The sequence below is a fragment of the Oenanthe melanoleuca genome, chromosome 3, assembly GCF_029582105.1.
Source record: "Oenanthe melanoleuca isolate GR-GAL-2019-014 chromosome 3, OMel1.0, whole genome shotgun sequence".
NCBI lineage: Eukaryota > Metazoa > Chordata > Aves > Passeriformes > Muscicapidae > Oenanthe > Oenanthe melanoleuca.
In genome coordinates this window covers 100,856,703-100,883,906 of record NC_079336.1, presented here as the reverse complement: position 1 = coordinate 100,883,906, position 27,204 = coordinate 100,856,703, and the positions used below count along the sequence as shown (strand labels likewise).

The following is a 27,204-nucleotide window of genomic DNA, read 5'->3' as shown; positions in this document are numbered from 1 at the left end:
TCCTTTTCATACTTAGTGCAGCAAGTGAAATACCTGGATTGGGTACTTCAGAGGAGGGGAAAAAAGAATTCATAAAAGGAAGCTCTTAAAATCCCATAGAGAAAGAAGCAACAATGTGAAGTGCACTCCTGAACTTTGCACTGGCTCAGAAGGAGCAATGGTCAGTCAGTTACCCAACCATTTAACAGATCTTGACAGAGGGTGAAATGAAAGAGGAAACAAAATCAGATGTTGAGGTATCTGTAGCTGTATCTGTTTGGGGTCCTGTGCTCTCTGCTTCTCTTTTTTTAGGTAAATATTTTCTTGGAAGATACCTGTGCTTTCCACCAAGGTTGTGTGCAGGTCAGACTTCAGGCAGTGCATTTTATTCTGGAGTGTTTGGAAGGGACCTCAAAGCTCATCTCATTCCAATCCCCTGCCATGGGCCACCTTCCACTATCCCAGGTTGTTCCAAGCCTTGTCCAGCCTGGACACTTCAGGGTTGGGGCAGCCACAGCTTCTCTGGGCACCCTGTGCCATGGCCTCATCACCCTCACAGGGAAGAATTTCTTCCCAATCCCAAATCTAGCCCTGACCTCTGGCAGTTTTAAGCCATTCCCCCTTTTCTTTTTGCTGTGTGGCTTTTGGACAGCACTATCCCTGCCTGCCTTTCTCAGAAGTCCCTCTCCAGCTTTTTTCCAGGTGAAGGTCCTGGAAAGCTGATCTAGCTTCTCCTGAAGTGATGGTGGGTTTTAATGCCATATTAGATTCCCATGAAGAATTTTCTTACTTCCTCATAAATTTGACCTTAAGGAGTTCTCAGACTGTTCTGTTTCCCATCTGCAAGAGCAGAAGTCACATTTCCAGATTCGGTCTCTCAGCTGCAGCCTTTTCCAAGCTTTGCAGGAATTGTGCAACAGCCCTCTGTGAGTTTGGGATTTCTGCATTCTAAGAACTGCAGTTCACTTGACAACAAATCCGTGTTTTTTTTCAAGAAAACTAATGAAATTTCTCACACCATTTCTGCAGTTTTCATGAGCTGAGCACTGAACACCTTTTCTTGCTGCTTAAAAACATACCACCTACTGCCTTCAAAGCTGTTTTAAAAATAACTGGTAGAGTATCACGAGTTCAGGCATGACTTAGAGTTCAGCAGAAGAAAAAAAGAAAATAAATGCTTAGCTATAATATGAGCATATTGAATAATTCAAAATGTTTGTATCACACTTAATCCATCCAAAATTGCTTGCCTCCAGCATCCTCTGGTACAGTTCTAAGAAGCTTACTCCTACACAACTATTTAAAATATACTCAGGAAATTTCATTTGAAAAGTTAACTTTGTGTTAAACTTGCATTTGATTTGTGACTGTCAATACTGGGTGTTTGGCATGGAGGGATGAGAAGAAGAGGAATGTGTGGCTTTGCCTACAAGTATCCGTGGCAATATTGGATTTTACAGCCACTTTTTATACCTTCAGTGCCCTTTTGCCCCCAGCAATGTGCATGAAACCCACAATATGTTACAGCCCTAATAGAGCAACTTCCCACTCTGTACTGCCCAACAAGTGGATGTTGTGGACATTAAAAAGAAAAACTATTTTCCTAAACCATTTTAAGTTCAGTACTTCTAGAAAATAGATTTCTTGTTGCAAGTAGTTAACAGAGTGATAGGGTGATACAATTCCTTCCCTTTCTTCACTGAAATCACTCCTTTAAAAATTTGGCATTTATTTTGTACAATGTGTTTTGTTATATATAAAAATATAGCAGTTGAAATTAAAGATTTTTAATATTTCAATGGCAATTAATGTTTTGATGTTTTAACCCTTTAAATAATTAAATGTAGGCTCGTAGGATGTCCTGCAGTTTATGTAAATTCAGATGTTTGCATATATGTCTCATCTTTATTAGAAATTGCATTCCAGAGTCCCTGGATTGCTTCTATTTTGTGTTTCTCAGGTTTATGTGACAGACTCTGCCCTTTGCCATATTCCTGTTGAAAAAATTGGTGATCTGAACAGGGATGGGATTGAAGAGTAATCTGTTAATCCAGCCTTTGAGAGACACTGCTGAAACATCTCCTAAGTGTATTTGTGTCTTTATATATATATTAACAGAGGTAAAAAGTATGGAAAAGTCTGTTTTGCAGTGGAAAAGTGGAGCAAAGTCTTCCTCTGAATTAGGAATTCGGGTTTTTTATTGTTGACACTGATACTTGGGAAATGGCGGTTGTTTTTTTGTTCTATAAAGGTGTTTTTACTGCTTGAGTTAATTTTGATTTTTCTCTTTAAACAGGATATTTCTGCTCAAGAAAGCAATATATTAGGAGCGTTCTGTGATATGAATGTAAGTTGTCCACTTTTAAATAGGTGCACATTTCATAGAAACCTAAAATAATTCATTCCTCTATATGGATTTGTGTTAACACTTGCATAGCTTTTGAATTTCCTCTATGTCTGAATGATCTGGTGTTGAGTCTTCTCCTGTTTTTTTGAATCTTTTCTAGGATGTAGAAGTACCATTGCACTTGCTTCGTTATGTTTGTCTGTTTTGTGGAAAAAATGGCCTTTCCCTCATGAAGGATTGTTTTGAGTATGGAACCCCCGAGACGCTGCCGTTCCTCATAGCACACGCATTTATCACAGTGGTGTCTAATGTAAGTGTTCCTTTCAGCTCTTCCACTTGCACACCAAAAATAAAAGCTGAAATCTGCAAGGACTCTCTGGCATCAGGGAGGGATAAAAAGGCTGTAAATTTTCCATGTTGGGAATGAGGTTTGTTCATGCAGAGAACGTTTCATTATCCAAACCCTCTGCCTGTCCTGGCAGCACACAAGTAGTTTTCCAAGTTGTACCTAGATAGGAAGATTGTAACAGCCCCCAAAGATACTTCAAAGAATGTTGTCGGAGGCCATTTCTGTCCCTGAAATTGTGCCATGGAAGTGGTTTTAGTTTCTTCAGGGTATTTTAACTTCTTAGCTATTCCCTTTGAGGCATAAAGGAAAAGCCTGTGGATTTCTTTTCTCTTCAGTTTCCTGTGAGTTTATACTCTTTCACACATTTGCAGCATAGAGGTAATCATCTTTTTTCCCACTTGGTTCTAGAATGCATATCCTCCATAATTTCTGCATTTTGAAATCACAGGGATTTTTGACTGGCAGAATTATGAATTGATTTTGGTGACAGAAATAAAACCCAGTCCCTGAAGAAGACTTAGTGTAATGTCAGGATAGAAGTTGTGACCTGTCTTGTGGATGGGAAAAAGAAAACCAGAAGTTTGTTTTGCCTTGTACCAAGAGAGTTTGACGTGGTTTTGACACTGACTGCAATTTGAAATCCTTAAAATCAGATTCTTCCTCCCACACATCTCCCCTCCTTCCTTGTTGATGTTACTGCCCAGCCAGGAGGATATTCTGAGGGAACCAGTGATTGAAATCAAGCTGGTGTTGGGGTCTGTATCCTGACTCACTCTCCTGGTCCTTTAGTGTGGTAATTCCTGACTTGCAGGTCAGAGGACAAATGGGTAAGGCTGTCATCTGCTCCATTCTTTTCCCAAGAGGGCTGGTGCAGCACCTCTCTGTGTTTGGTTGTGAGATCCATTCTCCATTTGTGAGATATGTTCTCTGCTGGCCCTTTTTGTGTGAGCTGATGAGTTCCTCATCTCCAGTTGCTGTCAGTGCATCCTCATCAAACCATCTGCTGAAAATGTATGTTTTTGGAGCTTACTCTGGTTCTGAAGGAAATTTTGGTCATGGAACCAAACATTTTTGCATTTTTGTCTTATTTTCTGTGAAAAGGGGCAAAACTGCTAGAACAATGAGTGGCAGTTCCCTGTCACACCAGCATATTTTTAAACCAACATTCTGACTGCAAATCCCATTTCCTGGGTATCCTATATCAGTGCAACTGCCTTTCTTCTCTGTTCTTTTTGGAAGTCTTTGTTTTTCTCCACATAAATTGTTTATTTTCTTTATTCTTAGTGATGTGTCCTATTCCAAAATACTTTTCAGCAAAGTTTCTCCTTTCAAATATTTCCTTAGCTACTTGGCATTTCTCTTTGGTTCCAGTAGGTAGCCCATTAAGCTGGGTTAACTCTTGCAGCAGTTTTAGATGAGTTCTATGGCTAAACCTGGCAGATAAAATGAAATTCAGCCCAAAGCATAACCAAAAATACTGTTTCTTCAACCTCTTCCAGCATTGCACCTTTTCCTGTTCAATGAGCATCTTTCTTTTGAACCTCTGGCTTTGCTGACAAATCTGTTTGAGTTGAGGAAAACTGTTTAAAAAATTAAATTTAGATTTTATGTGTCAGTTCAGTGCAGAAAGTACAAGAGAATGTTCTACGTGTATGTGCTTTATTCATCCACTTGCTGCATTTTGGTATCACTCAGTGTACTTGGAAGCACTGCTGTTGCCTTTCAAATGCAATATATTTATTACAGCCAAATGAGGCAGCTAATTTTTTTTGGATAAAAATACATTTTACCTTGCCAGTATTAAAAAATTGTTTCTCCACCTCTGTAATGATGCATGAACTTAGGATTTAGATGTAACATTTCGTTTTCCCTGTTTTTCTATCATTTCATTGTATAATTCATAGAACTTAGATAACTGTGATTGAAGAAATGTTTCTGAATGTGAACCAATACCCTAAACTCCACTAAAGCAAAAAGAATCATTCACAAAACTGAACAAGATATTGGTGTTCTCAGCAAGAACTCTGCTAATCTGACTTGGTTTTATCCCAGAACATTTGATTTTAAGGGATGTAGAGATATTTAATCCAATAATATTCCAGTAACAGCTCTGCACTGTCAATTGTTAACTTGTTCCCAAGGTGTAAAACCAGCCCACAGTGTGTAGTAACCCTTAAATACATTTTCACAGCTGTAGTAACTCTTGAGTTAAGTAGCCATTCTTTGAAGATTCCTTGATATATCCATGCTGGATTTTTTTTTCAAGTCTGTAAGGAGTTCTTTGGCCACTACCTTGTAGAAATTAATTACCTCTGGTAAAGAGCAAATAATAGAAAAAAACCTCTCAGAAACTTGAGAACAGAACAGATGCAGTGAATACTTTATCTTTAAAAGCTGAGGAAAGCAAAAAGTGATACAATTTTATTTTTTGTCATTTTGTAGATGCTAGTTGATGTCATTTTATATATGTTATGTCATTTAAACAATTTAGTATGCAAATGTGAGTCTGAGTTCAAAATGACAATTTCATTTGTAGCGTGTGAAATGATGCTTTAATTGAGTTCTGAGGCTGAAGGTTGTTGTAATGCAAGTTTACAGATGCATGATTTCAACTTGAGAGTTTCAATGAATACGGAGTGAAGATTACTGTGAACAGTGAAAGCTACAAAACCAAACTGATAAAAACATTTCATACTTTTATTTCACAAAGAAATGTATTTTCTTTGGTGTTTCACACTGTTTTTAAAGCAGAGTGCATGGTGTTAAAAATCAAATTGTGCAATCACAATAGTATCTTTGTCGTCCCTGCAATTCCATGTCAAAATGTTATTTAATTCCTGTTTCTGGAACAAGCATCTTCTAGTGACACTTTGTATCTTTGGGATGTTAGCATTTTTTCCTTCTTGAGGCTGCCAGTTGGATCAGAAGCTTATTTCAAGTGTGGTCTTTTTTTGCAATGGGAAGATTTGGCTGGTTTGTCTTGCAAAGTAGGTTATATTGTTACTGTGCAGTGCTTGTTGCCTTGTAAAAAGTAAGCCTGCAAATATTTTTGTCAGAACTGACTCAAAAATTTCCTGTGTGAATGCTGGAAATGTTGAAAAGGAACTGGTGAGAAGTTTGACTGCAGCCTAATACTTGTCTCTCCTGTCAAGAAGGAATATATACATTTTCTGCATATGGAATTGAGTCCTTAGGCAGAATTTCTTGCATCAGCTGCAAAACTGAAATTCTTTTAAGAGCAGAGGTGGGGATGCAGAGGGCCCTGAGTGAGTGATGGGGTTGCTTTTCACAAGGGCTGTTCGTGCACATGATTGAATTTACGTGGGCAGAGCAGCAGCTGCTTCATCTGTGCTCCATCCCTTACCTGGCACGGAGTAACAGGTTTAACAGGCTCCAAATTCCTTTTTGAAATGCAGATGGCACCTCTGACTTTGCCTCTGGAAGTCGTTTGCTTGGTGCTTTTCCTCACAGCGGTGCTAAGTAGCTGTTTCAGATTTTCTTTTTTTTTTTTTTTCCCCTCTGCATATATTTTCTTCCTGCATTCAGCTTTGCAAAGGTGGTAAAGGCAGAATGGTAAATATGAGAAATGCAAATACAGTAGTAAAATACTGTGCTTAATCACTGCTTGTAAAGCATGTTATTTTATAGGCTATGTAAGCCCTAAGAAGCAAAAACAACACAAGTCAAACAATGTTGCTTGATTTAGGAGTGGCTTGCAAGGAGCTGAAAGAATGGAATAATTTTCATGTAAACTTCTAAAGGAATAGGAAAAAAACCCCACAAGGCTGATAAGCAGTTTTTCCTACTGAAGAAATTACAGAAAATACAAAAATGAGACACCTGGGTAATGCCTAGGCATCATGGGCAGTATGATACTATTTATACAAATTCTGTATTTTCCAGGTGACTAACAGGAAAGATGTAAATCCTCTTTATAAGTCAAAAAAGCATTCCTCAGATAACAGTTTGGGAAATCAGAAAATTAAGGAGTTGAACAAAAACCACCATGCAAGCCTGTTTTCAAAGTGGGGTTGCATGTTCAAATGTACCAACAGTATTTTTTACCATTTTTTTACTATTCTCTTTAAATGTCATTAATGAAATCTTAATCTATTTGTTTTTGCATTCTAGATCAGAATATGGCTACACATCCCTGCTGTCATGCAGCACATTATACCCTTTAGGACTTATGTTATCAGGTAAATTTTTATTTTAAGCATAAAAATTTAATTTAATTTATTTTAAGCATTTTTCTTGTGGGTCTGTTTGACAGCACCTATTTCTAATTGCAGCTGATACTTTTAATTGTACAGGTTGTTGCTCTACCATTTCAACAAGGAGGGTGAAGGTAATGTTTAGAGTTAGTTTAGGCAGTTCCTTGCATCTGATTTCAGTATCAGTCAGATCAATCTTGATAAGAACATTCTGAGTGTGACATCCAGCCCCATTCTAACATGTTGGGTCAGGTCCAGTTGTATTCCAGCCTCCCTCCCTGTGATGTCTTCATAAAACTACATCAAGTTTGCAATGATGTGCTCTAAGTAGAAGAGCAGCCTGCAGTCACTGAGATTTCAGACGTTGAGTTTGAACACAGCTTCACATTCTGATGTTCTGTATTTCCAGCTGGCAGGAGCTGAAGTGTGATCAAAAGTCTACTCGCACTTTTATGTAGCTAAAAATATCCAGTCCCAAAGATTTTCTTCATATCAAGCTGTCTGTCATGAAAATAACACTTTCAAATTGAAGTACTTGTAAGGGTATTTAATTATACAAGCTATTTGTTTTTATTGGCTTTCTCAGGACAATAGAAACATTCCAGTGAGCTGCTGATGAAATTATCTCTCCATGTGTATCTGCCTGGAGGTGGAGGGGTGTGGTCACAGCTAATTCCCCTTCCAGTGGCCCAGCATTAAATTTTCCTGGTGCAGGCCACTGCTTTTGCATAGACCCACAGCTCCTCCAAGGCTCTGGGTTTCCTCTTACTGTAATATTAGAAATGTGCTTATACTGCTTATAGCAAAAAATGGGCCTTTACACATTATTCTCTCTTAACTATACCAGTGTAAAATAACACTCAACAAAAATAATTATATTGGCAACAAACAGGTTCCCAGAACAATGAGACTGGGAATTGTTTCATATTTTAAAATGGTCTGGTTTTATATTGGCTGTAAAAATTTAAATACTGACTTGGCTGTCGATGTATTTTGCTGTCCTGTGGTTTCTACTAAAATGATACCAGCAGAGAGGAGTATTTTGATCTTTTATTAAAACACATCACTCTTGAGTTACAGTCCAGCCATGTGCACTCCTTTAAGGCTGATGTGCTATCTTTGAAATCTTCCAAAGGTAATTATTAATCATAAGGCAGTCAAGAGAGGGCAGGCAGAGGATTTTCAAGTGCTTGTCTCTGTACATATTCCATCAATGGTTGTTGGTGTACCTGGGAATTTGGTCATGAGCCTTGCCTCTTCTTGCAATGTATGGAAATGAAAAAGAGCATCAAGGGATCAGCAATTAGAGTTAGGCTGATAAAAAGGAGCTACTTGAGGGAGACAGAACAACACATCCTGCAGTTGCTGCTGTTAATCCCTGCTTGTCGTCCTGTAATGCTTAAAACATTTTTATTTTATAAATATAGGTGCAGCTGGGGTCACTGGAATATAGAAGATTTTTTTTTTTTTTTGGTTCTCATGTCTTCCTCTTTACCCATTAGAATATTTGATCTGCAGTGTGATTTGTCAGCAGCTTCTTGCCATAAATAATGCCCTTGGTGTCTGTTTGCAGAGTTTACAATAGGTTCACATCCATCAGAAAGGTAACACTGACACAGGATACATATATGGAAACCCAGCTTAGAGCAGGAAGATGATGTTCTCCCAGTTTTTACTTTTCACAGCTGAATCCTGATGGGATTTGAGGTTTCTCAATGTTATGAAATCCAGAGCTTTTTTAGTGAAGATTTGCTTCTGGAATGGGACTGAAGCTTGGAGGCCATATAGCAAAAATAACCTCAAGTGCTGTACCTTTATGTGGGACAGAAGTGAACACAGATGCCTTCAGGGAAAGATGACTTTCTTGATGGATGCAGCTCACCCCACGTGGTTCTCAAACTTACAGATCTTGGCTTAACAGCCTGGGGCTCTGGGTCTCCATCTGCTTTTATTTCAGGAGAAAAACAAAAAAAAAAAGGGGGGGGAGGGTGGGGCACAATCCTGGGCACAGCAGCACAGCACCTTTTAAAGAAATCCTGCAATTACAAGGGTTTGGAGAGGGTTCTAGTCTAGAAGGAACTCCTGGGGCTCTGATTCAGTTCCAGTTGCTGCTCCTGAAGATTCTTTGCAGGAAGTGCATTTTGCAGGGCTGACCAGCAAGAGACAACACCTGACTGGCATCTCAGCAGCGCTTTTTATCAGCTGAGGTTACCCTTTATGTTATGGTTATTTCTACAAGGAGAGGATGAAAGAAACAGCAAAGTGTGTGTTTATAGAGATGAGGCCACTGCTGGAATTTTCAGAGATCATGGACACAGTCCTGTCATTATTGCTGCTACTAGAAAAAGATTAATAAATATTTTTTCTGCCTGGCCAATGGAGCACATGCATTCATATCTTTGCCTCTCAAGGGCCTGTGTTTTTAAGCAGTTTAGGAAAGAAATAAAGGATTAAATTAAACATTGCATGAAATAAAATTTACATCTTTCAGTAAGGAAGAAAAGTGATTTTGACCTCCTCAGAAGGAAGCTCTTACTGATCTTAATACCTTAGAATTCTGCATTTAAAATTGCAAAATTCTCATTAAATAAAACTTGCAAAAGTGACTCAAGTAAATAAGCCCTGACTTATTGCAGTTATAAATGAGGGTGAGTTGATGATGTCTCTGTATGAACAAAGACATTGATTCCATCTGCCTTCTGCCTCAAGATCAGAGATGAGAGATGCTCAGTGGGACTCCAGGTCCTGAATGTCTCAGGGATGCAGGAGCTCTCAGCAGTGGTGTTTGGAGGACAGTGTTTTTTCAGTGGTGAGACTGTTGATTAAAAGTTCCATGGAGAGTGCTGTCCTGTAGAAAGTGCAGCAATAGCACTTGCCAGGAGCTTATTTTGTTCCACCCCTTTTCTGTTCCCATCCCATTCTCTCTTTTCCCTGTCTTCTGTTTGAAGATGGATCTGGAGACATTTTTTGTGAAGGATTTCTGTCTCTGCCCCAGTTAGGCAGGAACAGAACAATCTGTGCTGGAGCACACTGAGAGGGAATTCCAAGTGGCAGTGGTTCCTGGGTGCTTGTGGCACAGGGCACACACAGCACTGGTGTATGCAGAGGAAGTGGAAGCTGCAAACAATTCCTGGTCCATGATGCTTCCCATAGAAAATGCAGCTGAAAGAATTCAAATTATTCTTCTGTTAAAAATAATCATCTGAAGGTGAATATTAAGGATTAATGGGAGTACCCAAGACCACTCCTTGCTACGGCATATTGTGAAAACCTCTTGTAATGAACCTTGAAGGTTTTAATCACAAAAAATATTTCCTTCTCCAAAAAAATCTGAAAATTTCAAGTAAAAATAATAGATAAGTCAGAAGACAATAACCAGACACTTCAGGAGGACTGACTCATTCTGCTGGATGCCCTTTTGCAGCTGTGGTCCAAAAGAGTCAGGTTAAGGGGAAAAAAAAGATGATTTCACAGTTGAGTAACTCAAGTCCTGAAGCATAAGATATAATTGTAAGCATTAGATTTGCATGGAACTGTGTTTAAAACTGGACTCTCTCTATCCCTAAATACAGCAAAGTGAAATAATATAAGTAGGTTCAAACTGATATTTAAAAAAGATTAAATGTAGATACTATATATAAATTGATTATTTTAAGTATGCCAGGCTGGCAGGACAGGTTCTATAATATGCAGAGTATGCTTTCTGCAGATGTATAAAAAAGTTATGTTTTATTCTGAAAGTCTCATTTAGGCATAATCTCCAGATTAAATAGATTACACAGGTGCTGGCATATCATTCATCACTTCCTTGAAGACTTAATGCTCATCAGACTCAAAAAGATAAAAATGTAGGAATTAAAAAAATAATGAAGGACAGAATGAAAGCTATTATTAAGCCATTATATGAGTCAGTCACACACTCACATTTCTATACTGCCTATACAGTTCTGATCCTTCCATCCTGCAGATAATAACAGAACTACCTGGGTGGCAGGAAGGGTGACAAAGAAGGTGGCAATAAAAAATTTACATTGAGAGGAGGAGAGATGGAGTCTGGGAGGGTTGGTTTTTGTTTTTTTTTTTTTTTGACAGGGAAATTCATATCATGTATGAATGATATGAAGATAATAAGTAGGAAATGGTAATTCACAGGTTTTTAAAAACAAGGAATGGAGAATGTGCCACCCAGTTGTCAGGTTGCAGATGGAAGAAGTGAAAGGAGTTTGTTTCTCACTCAGGCATAATTGTCAAACTGACTGGCACAGGTTAATGAGAAAGCCAGAAGTATAAATAGAAAGAGATAAGTGAATTCACAGTAGTAGATAGGTTCATCCATTTTTTTTATACATGGGATAAATCTTTAATCTGCTTTTAGAGTGGCTATTTTGGGTTAAATAGGCTTTTCCCTTGCTCCACTGTTCTTTCATGAGACAATGCAGCAAATTTACAGGTAGTCATTGTAGAAGATGTGAGTTAATTGCCAGTGCTAGGAAAAGATCTCTTTTTTGTTAATAGTAATGTTATACCTCTAAAAATATTTAATGTTACTGATGCAGACAGGCTTAGGCCATTCCCTCTTTCCACAATAAAAAAGGAGGTGTGGCCTAGTGTGCAAGTTTCTGTGGTTTTAATCTTTGCAGTAAAGATATGATCATGTTTGATTTATGACCAGTGTAGTAGTACCAATAAATTTTCTAGTATTGGCTGCAGTTACACTTCTAAAGAGAAGTTTGCCATCTTCTGCTGCTTTTTATCTTAGAAAACACTGTTTTATTAAAAACTGTATGGTGATAAGTGCTCTATTCTCTGTAGCTTTCTTTAGGGCCTTGGCAAAACAGAAGATGCTGTTCAAGTACTTCTGTAGCTATTAAAATGCACCTACACCACAGTTGCACTTTTAAAGTGCAATTTTTTAGAAAACACACTCTTGGTATTATAATACAGGAAATATGACAGAAGTCTGATTCAGGTTCAAAATGTGGATGTAATATGAATTGTATCAATGAAAGTAAGTTTAGACTGATAATGTTGCATTAAAATAAGAAATGCTTTATTTTAATAACAATATTAACATAGTTACTTCACCAGACTTTGTAGTGTGAGGAAGATTTCAGGTCCAAGTCCTGGTGCAGAAATTGAGTGAAGCCACCAGAGCACCCTTGCACACATAGGTGTGTCCATCCCCCTGCTCAGTGCATGCCAACACTCACCTGTCCTTTGTAAAATGAGAGTTCATGTGATGTGTTTGGACATGTCTGAGATTTTTAGAAATGCTTCCCCAAACTGTTGAGTCTGAGTGGATGTGAATTATGAACACGGAAAAGCTCTGGGAGCCAGGCCTGAGGAGAGTTTGCATGTAAAAATGGGGAGATGAAAATTGGTCTGATATTGCTGAGAGTCATAGAATTACTAAGGTTGGAAAACTCCTCTAAGATGGAGTCCAGCCTTTAACCCAGCACTGCCATGTTCACCACTAAACTTTGTCCCCAGGTGCTACTTCTGCTCTTTTTATGAACACTTCCAGGGAGGGCAACTCCAAAATCGCACAGTTGTGTACCTGCTTTTTTGTGATTGGGTGTGGGAGCTTAATTATGGCCTCTGTTCTTTCATTCACTGCCTCTCCCATAAAATAAATCCTCAATATTTAATTTGCTGTTGGCACAGCTGGACAGAGCTGCTGGATGTCCCTTTGTCAGTAGGGCAGGACGTACAGGATGGTGGCTGGAACACAAGTGCTGTCATCACCATTTGTGATGACAAATCATCTCATTTGCTAATCACAAATGATTCTGTTTGGTAACACAGACAAGACATTTTCCCCTCAGTGTGTAACTGCTCTCACCTCTCTGCAGGTTAAAGGCAGATTGCTGGGTCTGCTTTGCTGCTGAACTTTTAAATAAATGTTCCCTTTCCATCCCTGCTTTGCTTCTGATTAGAGCTCATAGCACAGAAAAGCATTTTCTTGCCAGGATTTGATTTCCAGTGCTCCACACGAGAAGACAAATTTCACAACAAAAAACAGGGAAGGATCTGATTGCCTTGGCCTGGGATGGTTCTTTTGTCCTCCTGTTACTGATCTGTGATTCCTGTCGTATATCTCCAGTCTCTGGGATTATTTGCACTGAAGTCTCTTTTCTCTGTTTGACAGTGTTAAGTATCATTTAAGTGTGTTTATTTTAAGGCCTCTACACAAGAGCTGTGAAAAAGAACCATCATCCAAATAAGAATCAGGGCCTGTAGTTTTGCTTTTGAAAAAAAAAATGTACTTGTGTTTATATGATGTAAAAGCAAAGGAATGGTGCATAAATCTGGTTAAGTGTAGTTTAATATCTCATGTTTTTTTTAAAAAGATTCATGCATCTATTTGGCCAGTCTCCAAGGACAGATCCAGGCTTAGGCTGTCAAACAAATGGATTTTAAACGCATTTCTGTGTAGTTAAATCTAGTTTGGATGTAGCTTGAACTTCAAAACACTGAAGTACAGCAGAAAAAATTAATTAGGCTAACTTTGTATGCATGTACCTTTCACTGTGCCATCTTTAATGGCATCAAGATAAGCTCAGGAAAGCTTGTTTGTCAACATTTTTCTATTACACATTCAGTTAGAAGAAATTCTCACTTGTGTTGGTGTTTTGTATGTGAACTTTACAGACATTTCACTACAGATTTTCTTTGTATTGGTCTTGCTTAGGTAAAACTGTGATTTCCCCAGGTTCTGTACATTAACTTTTGTAAATAATTATTTCTTGTGCCTTCCTTTTGCAGAGAATATTTGTATTGCAACTCATTGTGCAGGATTAGAAGACTGCAAGAGAAAGGACTTAATTTGTTAAAATTTCTTTAGCAATTTATTTACTTTTGAAAGTATTATACATATTTCTGGTTTTCCTTGGTGTTTTTCATTAATTGGTACCAACTTTTAATAGTGATATTTTAAGACTGAGCAATCTTAGAGCTGTTGGAAATACATCTTTGCTATAATCAAGATGGCTCCAGGAATATTCTAGTTTGAATCATACCCTTTTTGTTTTTGTTCCCTTTGTAATTTCTCCCAGGTATTTATGTAAACTGTCAGACCAGGAGCTGAGGCAGAGCGCGGCCCGGAACATGGCAGATTTAATGTGGAGCACAGTGAAAGAGCCCTTGGATACAGCCTTGTGTTTTGATAAAGAAAGTCTTGATCTTGCATTCAAATACTTCATGTCACCAACTCTGACAATGAGATTGGCTGGGCTGAGCCAAATAACAGTAAGAAATTTTAAAAAATATCAATTATATTCGCAAAAAACGCTTCTTGTTGCACTTTATGATTTACAGGTTTGTTTGGTTTTTTTTTTTTTTTTTTTTTTTTTTAATTGTGTGAGAGCAGCAGGATCCTCTTACATGCAGCTTTAGGAAATTCCAGACATGACAGTGAGGGTAGGGTTTGCTGGGAGCTGAGTCCAAGTGGTGGCTGTGTTCTGCACCATATGGAATGGGCTCACATTACCTGAACAATTCATGTGCTAAAGAACACCCTCAGAGCTGTGTTTTGTGACAGCTGTGTTGAAATGGAGCCCCTTGCCACAGCAGTATTTGTTGTTGAGAAAGGCTTTCAATCTGTTTGTGTTTTTACCTTTGCAGCATCTTGACCCTGCTGCAATTAGCTGATGTTTGTATTGCACAAACCTCCTTTTCTGTGAGTTCAGTCAGTTTTGAGAGAGCATTTCTGCATTAATTAGCAGAAGGTTGAATTGAAGAGGTAAATACAGCATCAAATAGAAAACAATTAAAACTAATAAAATCCCCATCTTTCACTTTCCCATGGAAATGCTACACGTTGAACCAGGCAAGATATATTGGGAATTCTTGATTTGTCATTGCTGCCTGCAATCATAGAGAAACAGTCCCACAGGAGGGCAAAAGTGAAATTTTTTTATCCATCTGAGCCTTGTCAGTTTTGTGCTTTCTAAACGTATTTGACCTTTTCTCTTCTGATGATGTTGGTGTTACTGAGTACAAGGTTACTTAAACTTGATTTTGCTTCTCACTATAGTTATAGATAGAAGTACCTTCAATTAAATAAATGGCAATTTAAAGAGATCTGTAAGTGCTTTTAATCAGATTATTGCTGGCTTTTAACCAAAGTAAATATTTATTTACATACAGGTGAGTTACTAGGTTGTAAAAACAGGCTATGAGCTAAATCCACACTGTATAATTTGTCTTAATATCTATTTCCACCTTTGCATAGTTCCAGTTACATTAGATTTCAATTCCTATAAATCCTTTCCTTTGGTTTTACACAGTGCTCCTTGTTCAACTACCAGTGTGTCTCTTTTTGTGTATCCTTGCCAAAACAAAGTCTGAAAATAAGAATTCATCAACTGCTTTATTTTTTCAGGCATCTAGCTCATTTAAGGGAGTGTGAAGTTATGTTAAGTAGTTATATGTTTTCACCTGTTGTGATTGATAAATATTGCTATAAAAATAAGAATTTTTGAATAACAATCATGTATTACCAGAAGAAAAATGTTACAGTATTTTTAGACTAAAGTCAATAGTTTTCAGCTTGTAAAAATGGGATATTGTAAGCTAATTGTATGTTATTGTATGCTCATAAGTTACTGAGTCTGTCTTTTTTATGTGAATAGTCCTTAAAACTGCTCTGGAATACTGAGACAATTCATTCTTCTTTCCTCATTCAGATCATAGAAAGTTTTATTTTTGTTGTTACCTTGTTTCTCTTTCATTTCATCTCTCAGTCATGTGTTGAAATGGTTCAGCTCCACAATACCTTCTCTCTCTACTATTCCCTCACAAATAGAATTTTATTTGCCTATCTTTTGATGCCTGGGTCTGGAGCTGAACCCAGGGAGATGCTTTTTAGTGCTCAGCTTTCTTTGCTTGGAGCCTTTCTACCTTTGTGTCCTCCATACCTGACACTTTTGTGTTGGATCAATTGAGTGTCTGGGCACAGGTGCCTTTAGTTTCTTACCATGTTTCATAGATGGTAAAAAATGAAAAAAAGGATTTTATTCCCTCTGGCATTCAAGGAAACAAAACTTGAAGTGAAAAACCTTTTAGAAGGTGAGGGAGAAGAAGGTGTTGCAACACAGTCAGGTGTGCTTTGTCTTGTGCTGCTGTGGCAGAATCCTAAGGGTTTAGTTGGAGTGATTGTAAAAATTGTTTGCAAATCCCAGTATGAAAAAACATTCTTTGTCAGAATTGCTTTGGAGAAGGATTTGCTATGGGAAGTGTAGATCAATGGTGACCCTGGATTTAAAACTGGTGGTAGGAACAGCTCAAGACTCTGTCACTCTTTGAGTATTTTCAAAATATTTTCATTTGAAGGTGAATCTTAAGAAAAATCAGTGAGCTTCCACTGCCTTATCTGACCCAGCTCTGATTTCCACTCCTAAATATGTTACATTTTAAATTCCCTATTAGTAACCAATCTATTAATAATTGTGTGGTCAGGCTCTCATGTCTCACCAATTGCAGTGCATGTTTTCCATTTTGTTTTTTCAAAACTGTGTTTTCCCCCTGAAAATTGTTGAGATTGAACACAAATAACTCTGTGTGTAGAGACTTGAGAAGATTAGTGAATTCACCTGAATTATAGAGTGCATGTACTAGACTTCTTTCAAGAGAGTAAATATTTTGACAAAGTTACGCAACGAGTTTAATTTTAACTTCAAAAATTCACATTACTATGCTTTTTTTTTTTTTAATAAGATGCCAAACAAGTTCTATTACATAATTTAAAATATTTTTAAGAGTGTTATGTGCATGTGAAGAATTGGATACAGAGCTATTGATGCTGAGGGAAGAAGTGGAAATGACATGTAAAACTTCTAACAGGCTTTTCTTTTTCTCTATAATGTCTTAAATTTATGAGCTAGGACATGTTTGAAAGATTCATTTCCTGTAAAAATATGTGGTTTTCATTCTCTGATTTTGTCTAAACAACTCACTTAAAAACATGTAAAGTCCTATAAAAAATTGTTGAATGTCACTAATACTATTTGGAAATATAAGAAAACCACCTCACCAAATATTTGAATAAAATTGTAATTTTTTTTCTTCCTTTTTCTAACTGTAGAATCAACTTCATACCTTCAATGATGTGTGTAATAATGAGTCATTAGTTTCAGACACAGAAACGTAAGTAGGAACCTTATTCTGAATACTTCAAGTGTTTTATGTGATTGCAGTTCTTCTCTATTCTTGCTATAGATTATACTCAGTGGGGGAGCAGTGATAATTTGAGACATTTATTAGAAATATTCAATTCAGGGGGTTAATAAATGGTTTTAAATAGTTGTGAAATATTTCTAAATGTTTTGGATTTTTTTTCTGTTAAAATACAGAATCAAGGTAAGCTTTTGAAAAATGAAGATACTGAAATAATAATGCCCATTATTTCCATGATTATGTATAATAAGCTAATTCTTATCCAGTTAATATAATTTTTGCCATCTTCTCATTTCTCTGGATTATTTGATTTACCAAGATTTGTATTGCCATCAGTGGCTTCCAACCTTGTTAGTTTTCTACCCATTGTTTCCAAAATCCTGCCAAGTATGTGATGTGAGGCAATGCTATTCTTTTTTTTCTTTTCTTGTACAACTCTACAACTCAGGTGTATTGAATTTTAAAGGGACTCCCATTAAATCTTCAAGAAGATTCACCTGTCGGATTGTATGCTAGCCAGGAAATGTATTCACTTCTGTAGTAACTCTAAACTTAATGGTAGAACTGTCAAGAATTTAAATTAAAAATATTTATTTTGGTGGTTGAATAATTGTTCTTGTGAAATAACAGGCAAAATGTGTAAATTCTAGAATTTTACAATGTACATTTTAAGTTTCTCTTGGGGGGTGATGTACTCTGTGTTGGGGGCCACAGACACACATTTATTTATTAGTGGGAAGTCTCTCACAACAATTGTGTCTTGCTTTTGTCTGAATACTTTTCTTACAAATTTCATTCCAACACTTTTTGAAATCTGGCTTCAGTCATGACCACAATTCTGGAGATTTCATGTAAAAAGCACCTTGGGTATCTGAAGAGAAATTTCTGGGAATGTGTTGCTATTTTAAACCTGAAGAACCAGAATTTTGGGCACTTTTGCTTCCGTGGTGATGTGGAAATACCTTGGGAATAAGAAATAAATAGTAAATACTGCAGGAGCGGGGAGCATGTTGGGAATGTGAGGTCAGCTGGGGTGTTTCATACACTGTGCTCCCAGTTCATGGTGTGTTGTTACACTGGGGCTGACAAACCTCAGATTTATCCAGTTCTTTTCCTTCCCTCACTCTGAAAATCTGAAACAGAGTTTGTTTTTAGGTCGTAGTACCATGAACAAGTGACTGTGCCAGTTAAACCTAATGCAAAGCTGTTTCTGTGTCAAGTGTAAAAAAGAGAAGTTATGAATGTGAAAAAAGAGAAGATTGCTTAAATTTCCCTGCAGAAGAGCAGATGTACTCTGCAAGAGCATCAGAGTTATTTTAAAGCTGAAGGAAATTGTCAAATTCTCCTTTGGGATATTACTTTCTTGGCAGGGGCATCTGTAAACAGGCTGTCATTTGAAAGGAATGCAGCATGAACAGAAAACCTTCTTTTCTACTTTTGTAGTATGTGATTTTTAAAAAAATCAGAATTCCAGTAGTTCTGGTGTTTTACCTGAAAGGTTGTTTGCAAATCAGTATCAAGAATTGCTGCTCATCTTCAGATATCTTGTGGAATCCCTGATATCTTCCAGCCAAATAATCAGAAAGGGCTGGAGCAGAAGGATGGGGAAAATGTCTCACTTCTCCAGTTTGTTCAGTACAAAGCTTCCCTCTCATTACAGACTCTGCTCATGAGAAATTTTTGGATGAAAAGGCACTTAGGGAGTTGGCAGTGACTGAATGAGCAGCAAAAGGAAAGCTTTTCATTCCTGTGTTCTTTCCTTAGCAGAGAAAGGAAGTTTTAAGTTTTATTTTGTACCTTTGTAGCCTCTGCAGATTTGCCAAAAGAAGATGTTCTGCATTATGTCTGGTCATCCCCATTCTATGTTTTGACTTTTCCAGATGCGTTTGGAACTGTCAACCTTTGGGATTTCTCCTTCTGTATCTTGATAAGGTGGGTTTGCGGGAGGTACCTTTAAAAAAACAATCAGCTTTCAGTTAGTCCTGGCTCTTCCTTGTTCAGAATTGATATCAGGATTTTTTAGCAAATATTTTGCAGTGGTGGCTTCCCACCTTTTTCCTCAGCACTGCAGTTTTTCCATGGTAAGACAAGCTAAAGCATCTTCTGTCTAGGAAAAAGCTGGATTTTACTAATTGCACTTGGAAGCAGCAGAAAACTGAGACAGAAGGATCTGTTTGTAGCTGTAGGTGTTTGTGTGGCTTTTGAGATTTCATTTCCCTGTCTTCTCAAGGGTTGAGGCTTTGTGGTGGCCAAGGATGTGCATGGTCCAGGTGTGGGCAGTGTCTCAGCCACTCAACTTCATCATACCCCTCAGAGATGGACTTCTCATTTAGCTGTTCCTGCCTCTAAAGATAGAACCAAATTCTTTGCAATCTGAGGTACTGAGGAGTGTGAAATCTACTGAAGCTAAAAATAACAAGCCTGAACTGAAGAGTCTCAGAATCTTTGAATAAGTGATTCCTGCTACTGTTTCACTGATGTCACTTAGTGAAAAACGATTGATGCTTTTCAGGAAGTGAAAGATACTCTTGTTTTGGTGTTACTTGGACCACAAGAGGGAAAAGTGTTGGTCTTTTCTGTAGTGAGGACACTGTCAGCTTCTGGAAATAACATGTGTAAAGAGAGATTTTGTTTTGCTCTTCACTTGGCATGCAGCCAGGTATTCGGGTTTCAGGTTCCAGGTTGAGGCTGAGGCAACTTCCTGACTCGTTTAAAATCCTTGATTACCCTCACTTGAAAAGTTTCCTACAGAGCAATTTCGGGTGTCCAAAATTCCTTTCACCTGTGAACACAAAGAACTGGATTATTTCTTCTCCTTTCTTTCCCTCTCTCTCCTTATTTATTGTGATGCTGAACTGCAAGTTCTGTGTTGCTTTTTTCCTTCACTGCAGTTTCTTACTTTACATTAACTCTTGCTTTCTCCATTTTTGTCTAAGCTTACTGACTTGAGTTTCTGGCAGCATTATTTAAACACCTCTTCTCCTTTCTCCGTACTGAATTCCAGGGATCTTTTCAGATTTTCTCAGAAGAAAAAAAAATGAATTTTTTTCACTCAGCTCACTAATGTTTCCTTCTTGTGGCCCACACAGCAGTTAAACAAATATTCCAGATGATGTCAGAGTGGTGGTTTCAGAGCCTGCACAGCATCAAAGAGGAAAATTTATGCTCAGAAGCAAAAACATGTGCTTGAATGTGTGTTGGGAAGGTGCCTTCTGTATCCTCTTTGCATTTCTGATCCTAAATAGTTGAGATCAGGGTTTCACATCTGTTGTGTTGTAGATCCTATTTCAGTGATGTTGTCAAGAGGTGTTAGTGTTCCTCCCTTGCAAGCTGCCAGTTCCAGAGCTGCATTTTTGCATTGGAGCTTTTATATTCTGGTTTTCAGTGACATTGTGGACTCGCTGTTGTATTTCATCCAGCTCTGAGCTGGTGTGTTTTTGTAGCTTTGTGGGGAATTGACTGGTTGAATAAATAAGGTTTTCTTTGAGGGGGGTTACTTTGCTGTGGGATTTGTTCCTGGATTTGGGTCATCATGTGGGTACCAAGTATTGCACCACAGTCTTAGATCCAGGACTTTAACCCAGTCCTTTCATAGAGAGGTATTCTTTGACCTACCAGGAGAATACAGAAAATGGAGGATAAGAATGAATAAAATTCAGTGCAGTTCCAAACATCAAGTTATATCACCAGCTGCACAGTTCCCCCTGTCTTCCTTCTAGTCTCATGGAATGCCTGGGGAAACTCATGTCAAAAGTGCTTCAATTTCATTTCTTGGAAGTAAACCAGTTATTTTTGACATGAGGTATCAGTTAACTCACGTTAAAAATTCTAGGGAGAAATTGGTTAAGTGTTATGTTCATGTAGTGTGAGAGAGATTTAGAGACAAATAAACCAGAGTAGCTGCTACCTTTGCCTTTTTCTTCTCCCTCAGCCACAGCACTGAGAGCCATAGAGAGTATCAAGTTCTTTAAATGACTTTCCTATTGCTATCCAATTATTAAATCCACAAAAAACAGTTAATACACGTTGCTCCCAAGGTGACTTTTCTTACTCCTAAAGTCTGATTTGGGTATCTAATTTGTGAAACCATTCCTTGTGCTGCTGCTTTCATGTGAGAAGGAAAAGCACATCTATGCTTTGATCATAATGCATGATTTTCACTCTCACATTTTCCCTTAATACAAAGAGTAATTTTTTTCAGGAAAACCTTTGCTGAAATGGAAGTATTCAGAAAAGAAGACAGACACCCTTCATTTAGACTGAAATTAGCTTTCTTGGTGAATCCTTGAATCTGAAACTGTAAATATATTCCTTAGTAAATCAGAGAACAAAACACTTTGTGGGAGTAATAACTTGATCATTTTAAAAAGTACTGATTGCTGTGCCTTCAGCCAAACTTTCTGGGAGGAACAGTTCTCTCTGGGAAGCACAAGGGCTTCATTCTGCCTTGCACAAGGGTCCTCTTGTTTTTGGTCATCCTCAACAAATCCATATCAAATGCACATTTACCTTCAGAAATCTGAGATGTTGTTTTACCAGAGTTGAGCTCACCAGAAGGATAAAGAATTTGTTACTGCTGAGAATACATCCATTAAAAAAAGGCATTCCTTCAGAAGAATTATCTGTGGTTTTTCAGAACAGACATGGTGTGAATTAGAGACAGAGAACTACCATGGTAATTTAATAAAAAGTGAAGGAACTCACTCTAGAGGAGAGCTTTTGTTCTTTCCTTTGGAGTGGTTAAAATGCAACATATGACTGGATACAAAGCCTAATGGGTATTGTGCTGTGAGCAGGAGGGTTTGGATAAACAGACCCCATGAGGAATGTGTCTTTTCATACTGGCATTGCCAGTGAGCCTAGCAGTGGTTATTTATCTGGGATTCCTTCTCAAAGCTACAGGCTGAAAAATTCAGATGCAAGAAGAAAGGAAGGATCTTCCTTCAGACTTTGTTAGACAGAAATCTGAGCCCTGTATGAGTCGGAGATGTGCCAAAGTTTGGTTTGGGGGGCAACTTCTGAATATTGGGCATAGTTGTGTTTTTGGTTTTGAAATGAGGCTGTGGGAAGTTAAGGGCATCTTGGATTCATGGACCAGATGTATCTTATCTTTTCAATCCCTCTTTGAGCAGTTCCTCTGTCAAACTGACTTTACAGTATGAAACTCATTTATTGATAAGCCATAAATGATAACTGTTGGCAAACTTCTGTACCTTGCAGGCCAGTCATTACTTAAATGTTATGGGACATTATCTTTGAACAATGTGAGAATATTTGATTCCCAGTATCCTGGAATTAGAAGAGAGCAGTCTAGAAATTATGTGGAGTAGCAGAAACTTTGCTCCTTGAGCTCAGCCATGAGGATCAAGCATTTCAAAACAGTTGAAGCACTGGCAGCATGCCCCTGAGTAGTGAATTCTGTTTGGAAAACCTACAAAGGCAGTCTCTTTTTACCTAGAGAATCTTGATTCCTTCTTGAGGATGATGGAGATTGGCAATCCTGGATTTTAATAGTGGCCATGAATGTGACATGGGGAGAAGTGGTAAAAATAACTCTTCCTCAAGTCCTGTGTGGCACCCCCTCCCTCCATCCTCTCCTCCCTGTGAAACAGAGCACTATTATTCCAGGGCCATTTAAACCAAAAGCTGGGCTTTAAATACTCTGATGTCCTGTAATTGCTTCTGGTGCCAAAATCAGGATAAACAAACATTTGCTTGAAGAGAAGCACTGCCCTTTCCAGACAGGGCAGTGCTTTCTGGAAGTTCAGCTTTTGTTTTGGAAAACTCAATCTCCTTATCCTGCTCAGTTTGAATATTTGCTTAAGGCGTGGCAGTGGGTAAAGTTCCCTGTTGATATGGATGGGCAGAATGAGAATTTGGAAGTATCTGTGTGCTGCATGTGTGTAAATATGACCATGGCAAACATAGATTGGGAGAGCTGCTATTTGTGTAAGAGAATCTAAAAATATATCCATGGCTTCCTTAAGAAAATAATTTCTGTCACTCCCACCTTTAACCACATTTCAATACTTGTGGAATTTCATTATAAACTTGGATTAAATTAATCTTACCTGTGAGGTCTTTGGAATTGTCTGCACATGGTCTGTTGAATATTAACTAGTAAAATTAGTAGAATTATTGGTTATGCTTGCTGATGATCCAGATGGGCAATGTTGATATTTGTCATAATCTTCCAGCTATAGAAAAAAAAAAAGGAAATAATTTGCTTCCTACTTGGTAAAATGCACATTGACTATGGTTTGTGTTCAGAAGGTTTTTGTGCCCTCACTATAACTGCAGATACCAACTTGCAGGATGTGCTGTGCTAGAGAAGAGCACAGAGTAAATATTACAGGCAGATCATTTTATGTTTCCACTCCTTTTTCATCTCCAGGTCAATTGCAAAAGAACTTGCAGACTGGCTTATCAGCAACAATGTAGTTGAGCACATTTTTGGACCAAATTTACATATAGAGGTTTGTATTCAATTATTATTAATTTGGTATAAATATGGAACATTAACTTGTTCTAGTAAATCTTTCCTCACTATGTTCTCACTTTACAGATCATCAAACAGTGCCAAGTGATTCTGAATTTTCTTGCAGCTGAAGGGAGACTTAGTACTCAACATATAGACTGTATTTGGGCTGCTGCACAGGTATATACTGAATTTTTATAATTGCAGGAGTGTTAAAGCAAAATAGAAAATAAGTTGATTTTGTTTCACATTCTTAAAGTTGAATTTTTTGCTTTTTCTTGGCTACCTGAGTGTTTTGCTGACTAAAATGTCAGGTTAGGTAACTGCCACAATTACTGGGTTATTGATTAAATACAAAAAAATCAGCCTGACTACTTTTATAAAAGGAAAAAAATGAAGCTGGATAGCAAGGACAGAGTGTTTTCACTGAGAATGGGAATGAAGGTTGTAGGGTAGTTGCAATATTTTTACTATTGTGCTAAATTGCCTTGCTCCTATGTATTGTAGCTTCCATTTCTGGTACTCCTGGTGGGAACAATCAGGTGAAAATTGTGGCAGTCAGGTTTACAGCTGTGCTCCTCTGCTGGTGTTCAAATCTATAGAAGACAGTGAAATTTTATTTTTTGCTTGCTAAAGCTGGAAACTCTGATAGGCTTTTTGCCTTCAGAAAGATTTATTTGTGTGCTACTTTTAATGGGTCACTGTGCTTGTTATTTTCGGTTGTGACATTTTTTATTTAGGGATTTGAATACAATAGGCATGAGCAGGCCCAGGGAACACTCTGTTATAACAGGTTAGAATTTAAAGAGGGTATTTCATGTGTTCAATATTTCTTTGTGATTTATTTCAGTCAAATAGTACTGAACACACATTCTGAAACCAGTGTGGTCCATTGTCATTAAAACATGCAGCTGGAATGTTAATTGAATGCTCATTGGAGCAGCATTTGCTCCAACATTTTTCTGTGTCAGGGTAATTAATAATTACTTATTTCACACTACATTTTAAAACTATATATTCACATCCTTGATGTTTCCACACAGTATCTCACACACTGTTAGACCTCTGGATTTTTAAAATATATTTTATACTGCTTTAGGAATGATATCATTGCCTTATTTTGATAATGCTTTTACAGTTTCATTTTTCTAAGTGTTCATTTTGACATAGTGCTATTTTCAAAATATGTTTGATACCAAAATTAAGTATATCCTGATAGCTTCCTGTAAAAGGCTTAAATCTCTAACATTCTTTAAAAGGCTGACACCTTTAGACTGAAAGAATAGAAGGCCTTAAAGTGTATTTTTTTAAATAAACTTTTAGACAAAAATTCATCTTCCCTAAATTGAAGTTATCTCAAGATGTTTAAATGCGTCTTTGTACAGAAGTCACATGATTTCATTTCACTGTGAATCCTGTGAAAATTGGCCTGTACACAGTAAATTGCTGACACAGATATTTTAATGCCAGGAAGGCAAAATAAAGTAAATCGTTAAAAAAAACCCTTTTGAGGTGTAAGTGTGATAACCAATGTAAGAATTTTTTTCCTAGAAGCTTCCTGTAACCATTATTTTATTTTTTGAATAACAACATCCTTGCAAACGTAATGAAACTCTTTAAAGTGACTGTGAAAATCAGCATTTAACCAAAGAGGAATCATCCAGGAGCACTGTCACTTTCATGTGGAAATAGAGTAGTTAGCTGAACACATTGTCATATTTTTTGACATCCATCACTGCAAAGACAAAAGAATTCTTTATAATCCTCACAGTCTATTCCTGAGTAGTCATTATTTGTATTTACCACTGCTAATAAGGTAATCATTGCAAATACTGCTTCCCTCAAAATTTAGCATATAAACTGGTATTTTTGAGGTTGTATTTAAGTTCAAATACAAAACAAACTTCCAGTTCTTCTTTTCACCTAATCTCTCAGAACTAGACCTAAGGAAGGAACTGTTGCATTTGATTTGTACATTTGCAGGCTTTACAGTGTCAAAACTGCTTTAGTCAAAATTGCAAATCTGCTGAAGTTTGAAATTATTTGACAGCTGCTTCCTGGGAATTTGTACAAATATGTTTATTTGCTGCAATATTTGATTTATTTGTTTATTTTGCTGTTCCCGTTACCTTCTCTGTTTTTACCTTGTAGCTGAAGCACTGCAGTCGTTACATACATGACTTGTTTCCTTCTTTGATCAAAAACTTGGACCCTGTCCCACTTAGACACCTTCTCAACCTTGTCTCAACTCTTCATCCCAGTGCTCACACTGAACAGGTAAAGACAAGGCCAGCAACATCACTGGCAATGGAAAGCAATTAAATGAGAGTATTAAGCAACCATGATGGATTTGTCTCCCTAAAGGAATATTCACTAATGCAAAAAGGAGGGGGACTCTATGACTGAAGTTGTCATGTTTCCTTAATTACACCTTTCCTTGCTTTTGAAGGATAATTTTTAGAGATTTTCAAAGACTGCATAAGCACTGATGGAAGATTTTAACTTCCTGTCTGAAGTTAGAATGTGTTTCACAGATTATTTAGTTGATATGTTTATTTTGATGTAGTATTAGCATAGCTAAAAATGAACAGTGGATCTTTATATCCAAAACCTGCTGGTTAATGGGACTTTTCCCTGGTTTTCTTTCCAGACCTTGTATTTGGCATCCATGCTGATCAAAGCCCTGTGGAATAATGCACTGGCAGCTAAGGCTCAGCTGTCAAAACAAAGCTCCTTTGCATCTTTACTGAGTACCAACCTGCCCATGGGAAACAAAAAAGGTGTGTGGTTTTCCAGTAGATCTGGGAGTTAAATTTGGATTTTTCATAGTCTCCATGTTGAGTTTGGACAAAAAAGTAGGTATAAAACTTTGTACTTTAAGTATTTTTTAAAAGTGTCATGCTGGTATATTTTTCCGACAGTAATTGAGGCTGTAGACGAAAGCATGAAAAGTCTGTGAGTGCTTTTGGAAAGCTTTGTGTTTCAGATTCATTCTGTTTGTATAGCTAGAGTAGTCTCTATTTTTCTTTTTTCTTTTTAATTCAGAAAATGATCCATAACTATTCTTGTTCTTCTGCACATCTGTAACTTAATAGCTACACAAAACCTTATAAAAGCTCACTTACTTTTTACCTGGTTTGGGTATTATGTACTGTTTCTGATTTAGTGATTCTTGTTTTTTTTTTTTACTTGGCTGTGTATTTCCCCACAGTCACTACTAAAGGTGCTGCCAAGCCATTTTACTGTAGTTTTCCTTTCTCTTCTTGGTTTTCATAAAAACTGCTGGTTTTTTATGAATCATAGACAACTATATGCTGACAAAATGATTTTTAGTCACTTATTTTTCCATCCTGCTTTTTTCCTTCAGAAGAAGAGGAGCTCAGAAGAGCAGCCCCTTCCCCTTGTAAGTATAGTTTTTAGTTGTACACCACAGTCTGGCTCATTTGATTCTACAGTGCTTTTGAAATGAGAACATAATTAAATTTGAAATTCTGTTTTTATGAGAAATCAGATTAAATTCTATTTTGAGTAGAATCTAGGAAATTTGTATAACTATGGCAAACAGAGACATCAAAATGTAAACTGTAAAATACTCAATGTTCTAAACAAAACTTCTGGTGTTTAGGTACACTTTGTTTAAGTTATATCCCTGTTTGCTGGA

At 37.4% G+C, this 27,204-nt stretch overlaps 1 protein-coding gene across 10 annotated transcripts in view; it reads left to right on the top strand.

Annotated features, from left to right (window-relative positions):
• USP34 (ubiquitin specific peptidase 34) overlaps window positions 1-27,204 on the top strand; it is a 110,296-nt gene that overhangs the window by 23,968 nt on the left and 59,124 nt on the right. For 7 of the 10 annotated variants that reach the window (XR_008840170.1, XM_056488178.1, XM_056488175.1 and 4 more), the window contains exons 4-13: window positions 2,276-2,326; window positions 2,487-2,636; window positions 6,807-6,874; window positions 13,945-14,137; window positions 16,974-17,035; window positions 23,460-23,541; window positions 23,631-23,723; window positions 25,695-25,820; window positions 26,194-26,323; window positions 26,911-26,946. Coding sequence is in view for 9 of the 10 variants with exons in the window: in XM_056488178.1 (XP_056344153.1) it covers window positions 2,276-2,326; window positions 2,487-2,636; window positions 6,807-6,874; window positions 13,945-14,137; window positions 16,974-17,035; window positions 23,460-23,541; window positions 23,631-23,723; window positions 25,695-25,820; window positions 26,194-26,323; window positions 26,911-26,946 (991 nt within the window). In the remaining variant the exon portion in view is untranslated. The remainder of the gene's footprint in view (window positions 1-2,275; window positions 2,327-2,486; window positions 2,637-6,806; window positions 6,875-13,944; window positions 14,138-16,973; window positions 17,036-23,459; window positions 23,542-23,630; window positions 23,724-25,694; window positions 25,821-26,193; window positions 26,324-26,910; window positions 26,947-27,204) is intronic. The other 3 variants (XM_056488179.1, XM_056488181.1, XM_056488174.1) reach the window with 1 other exon arrangement.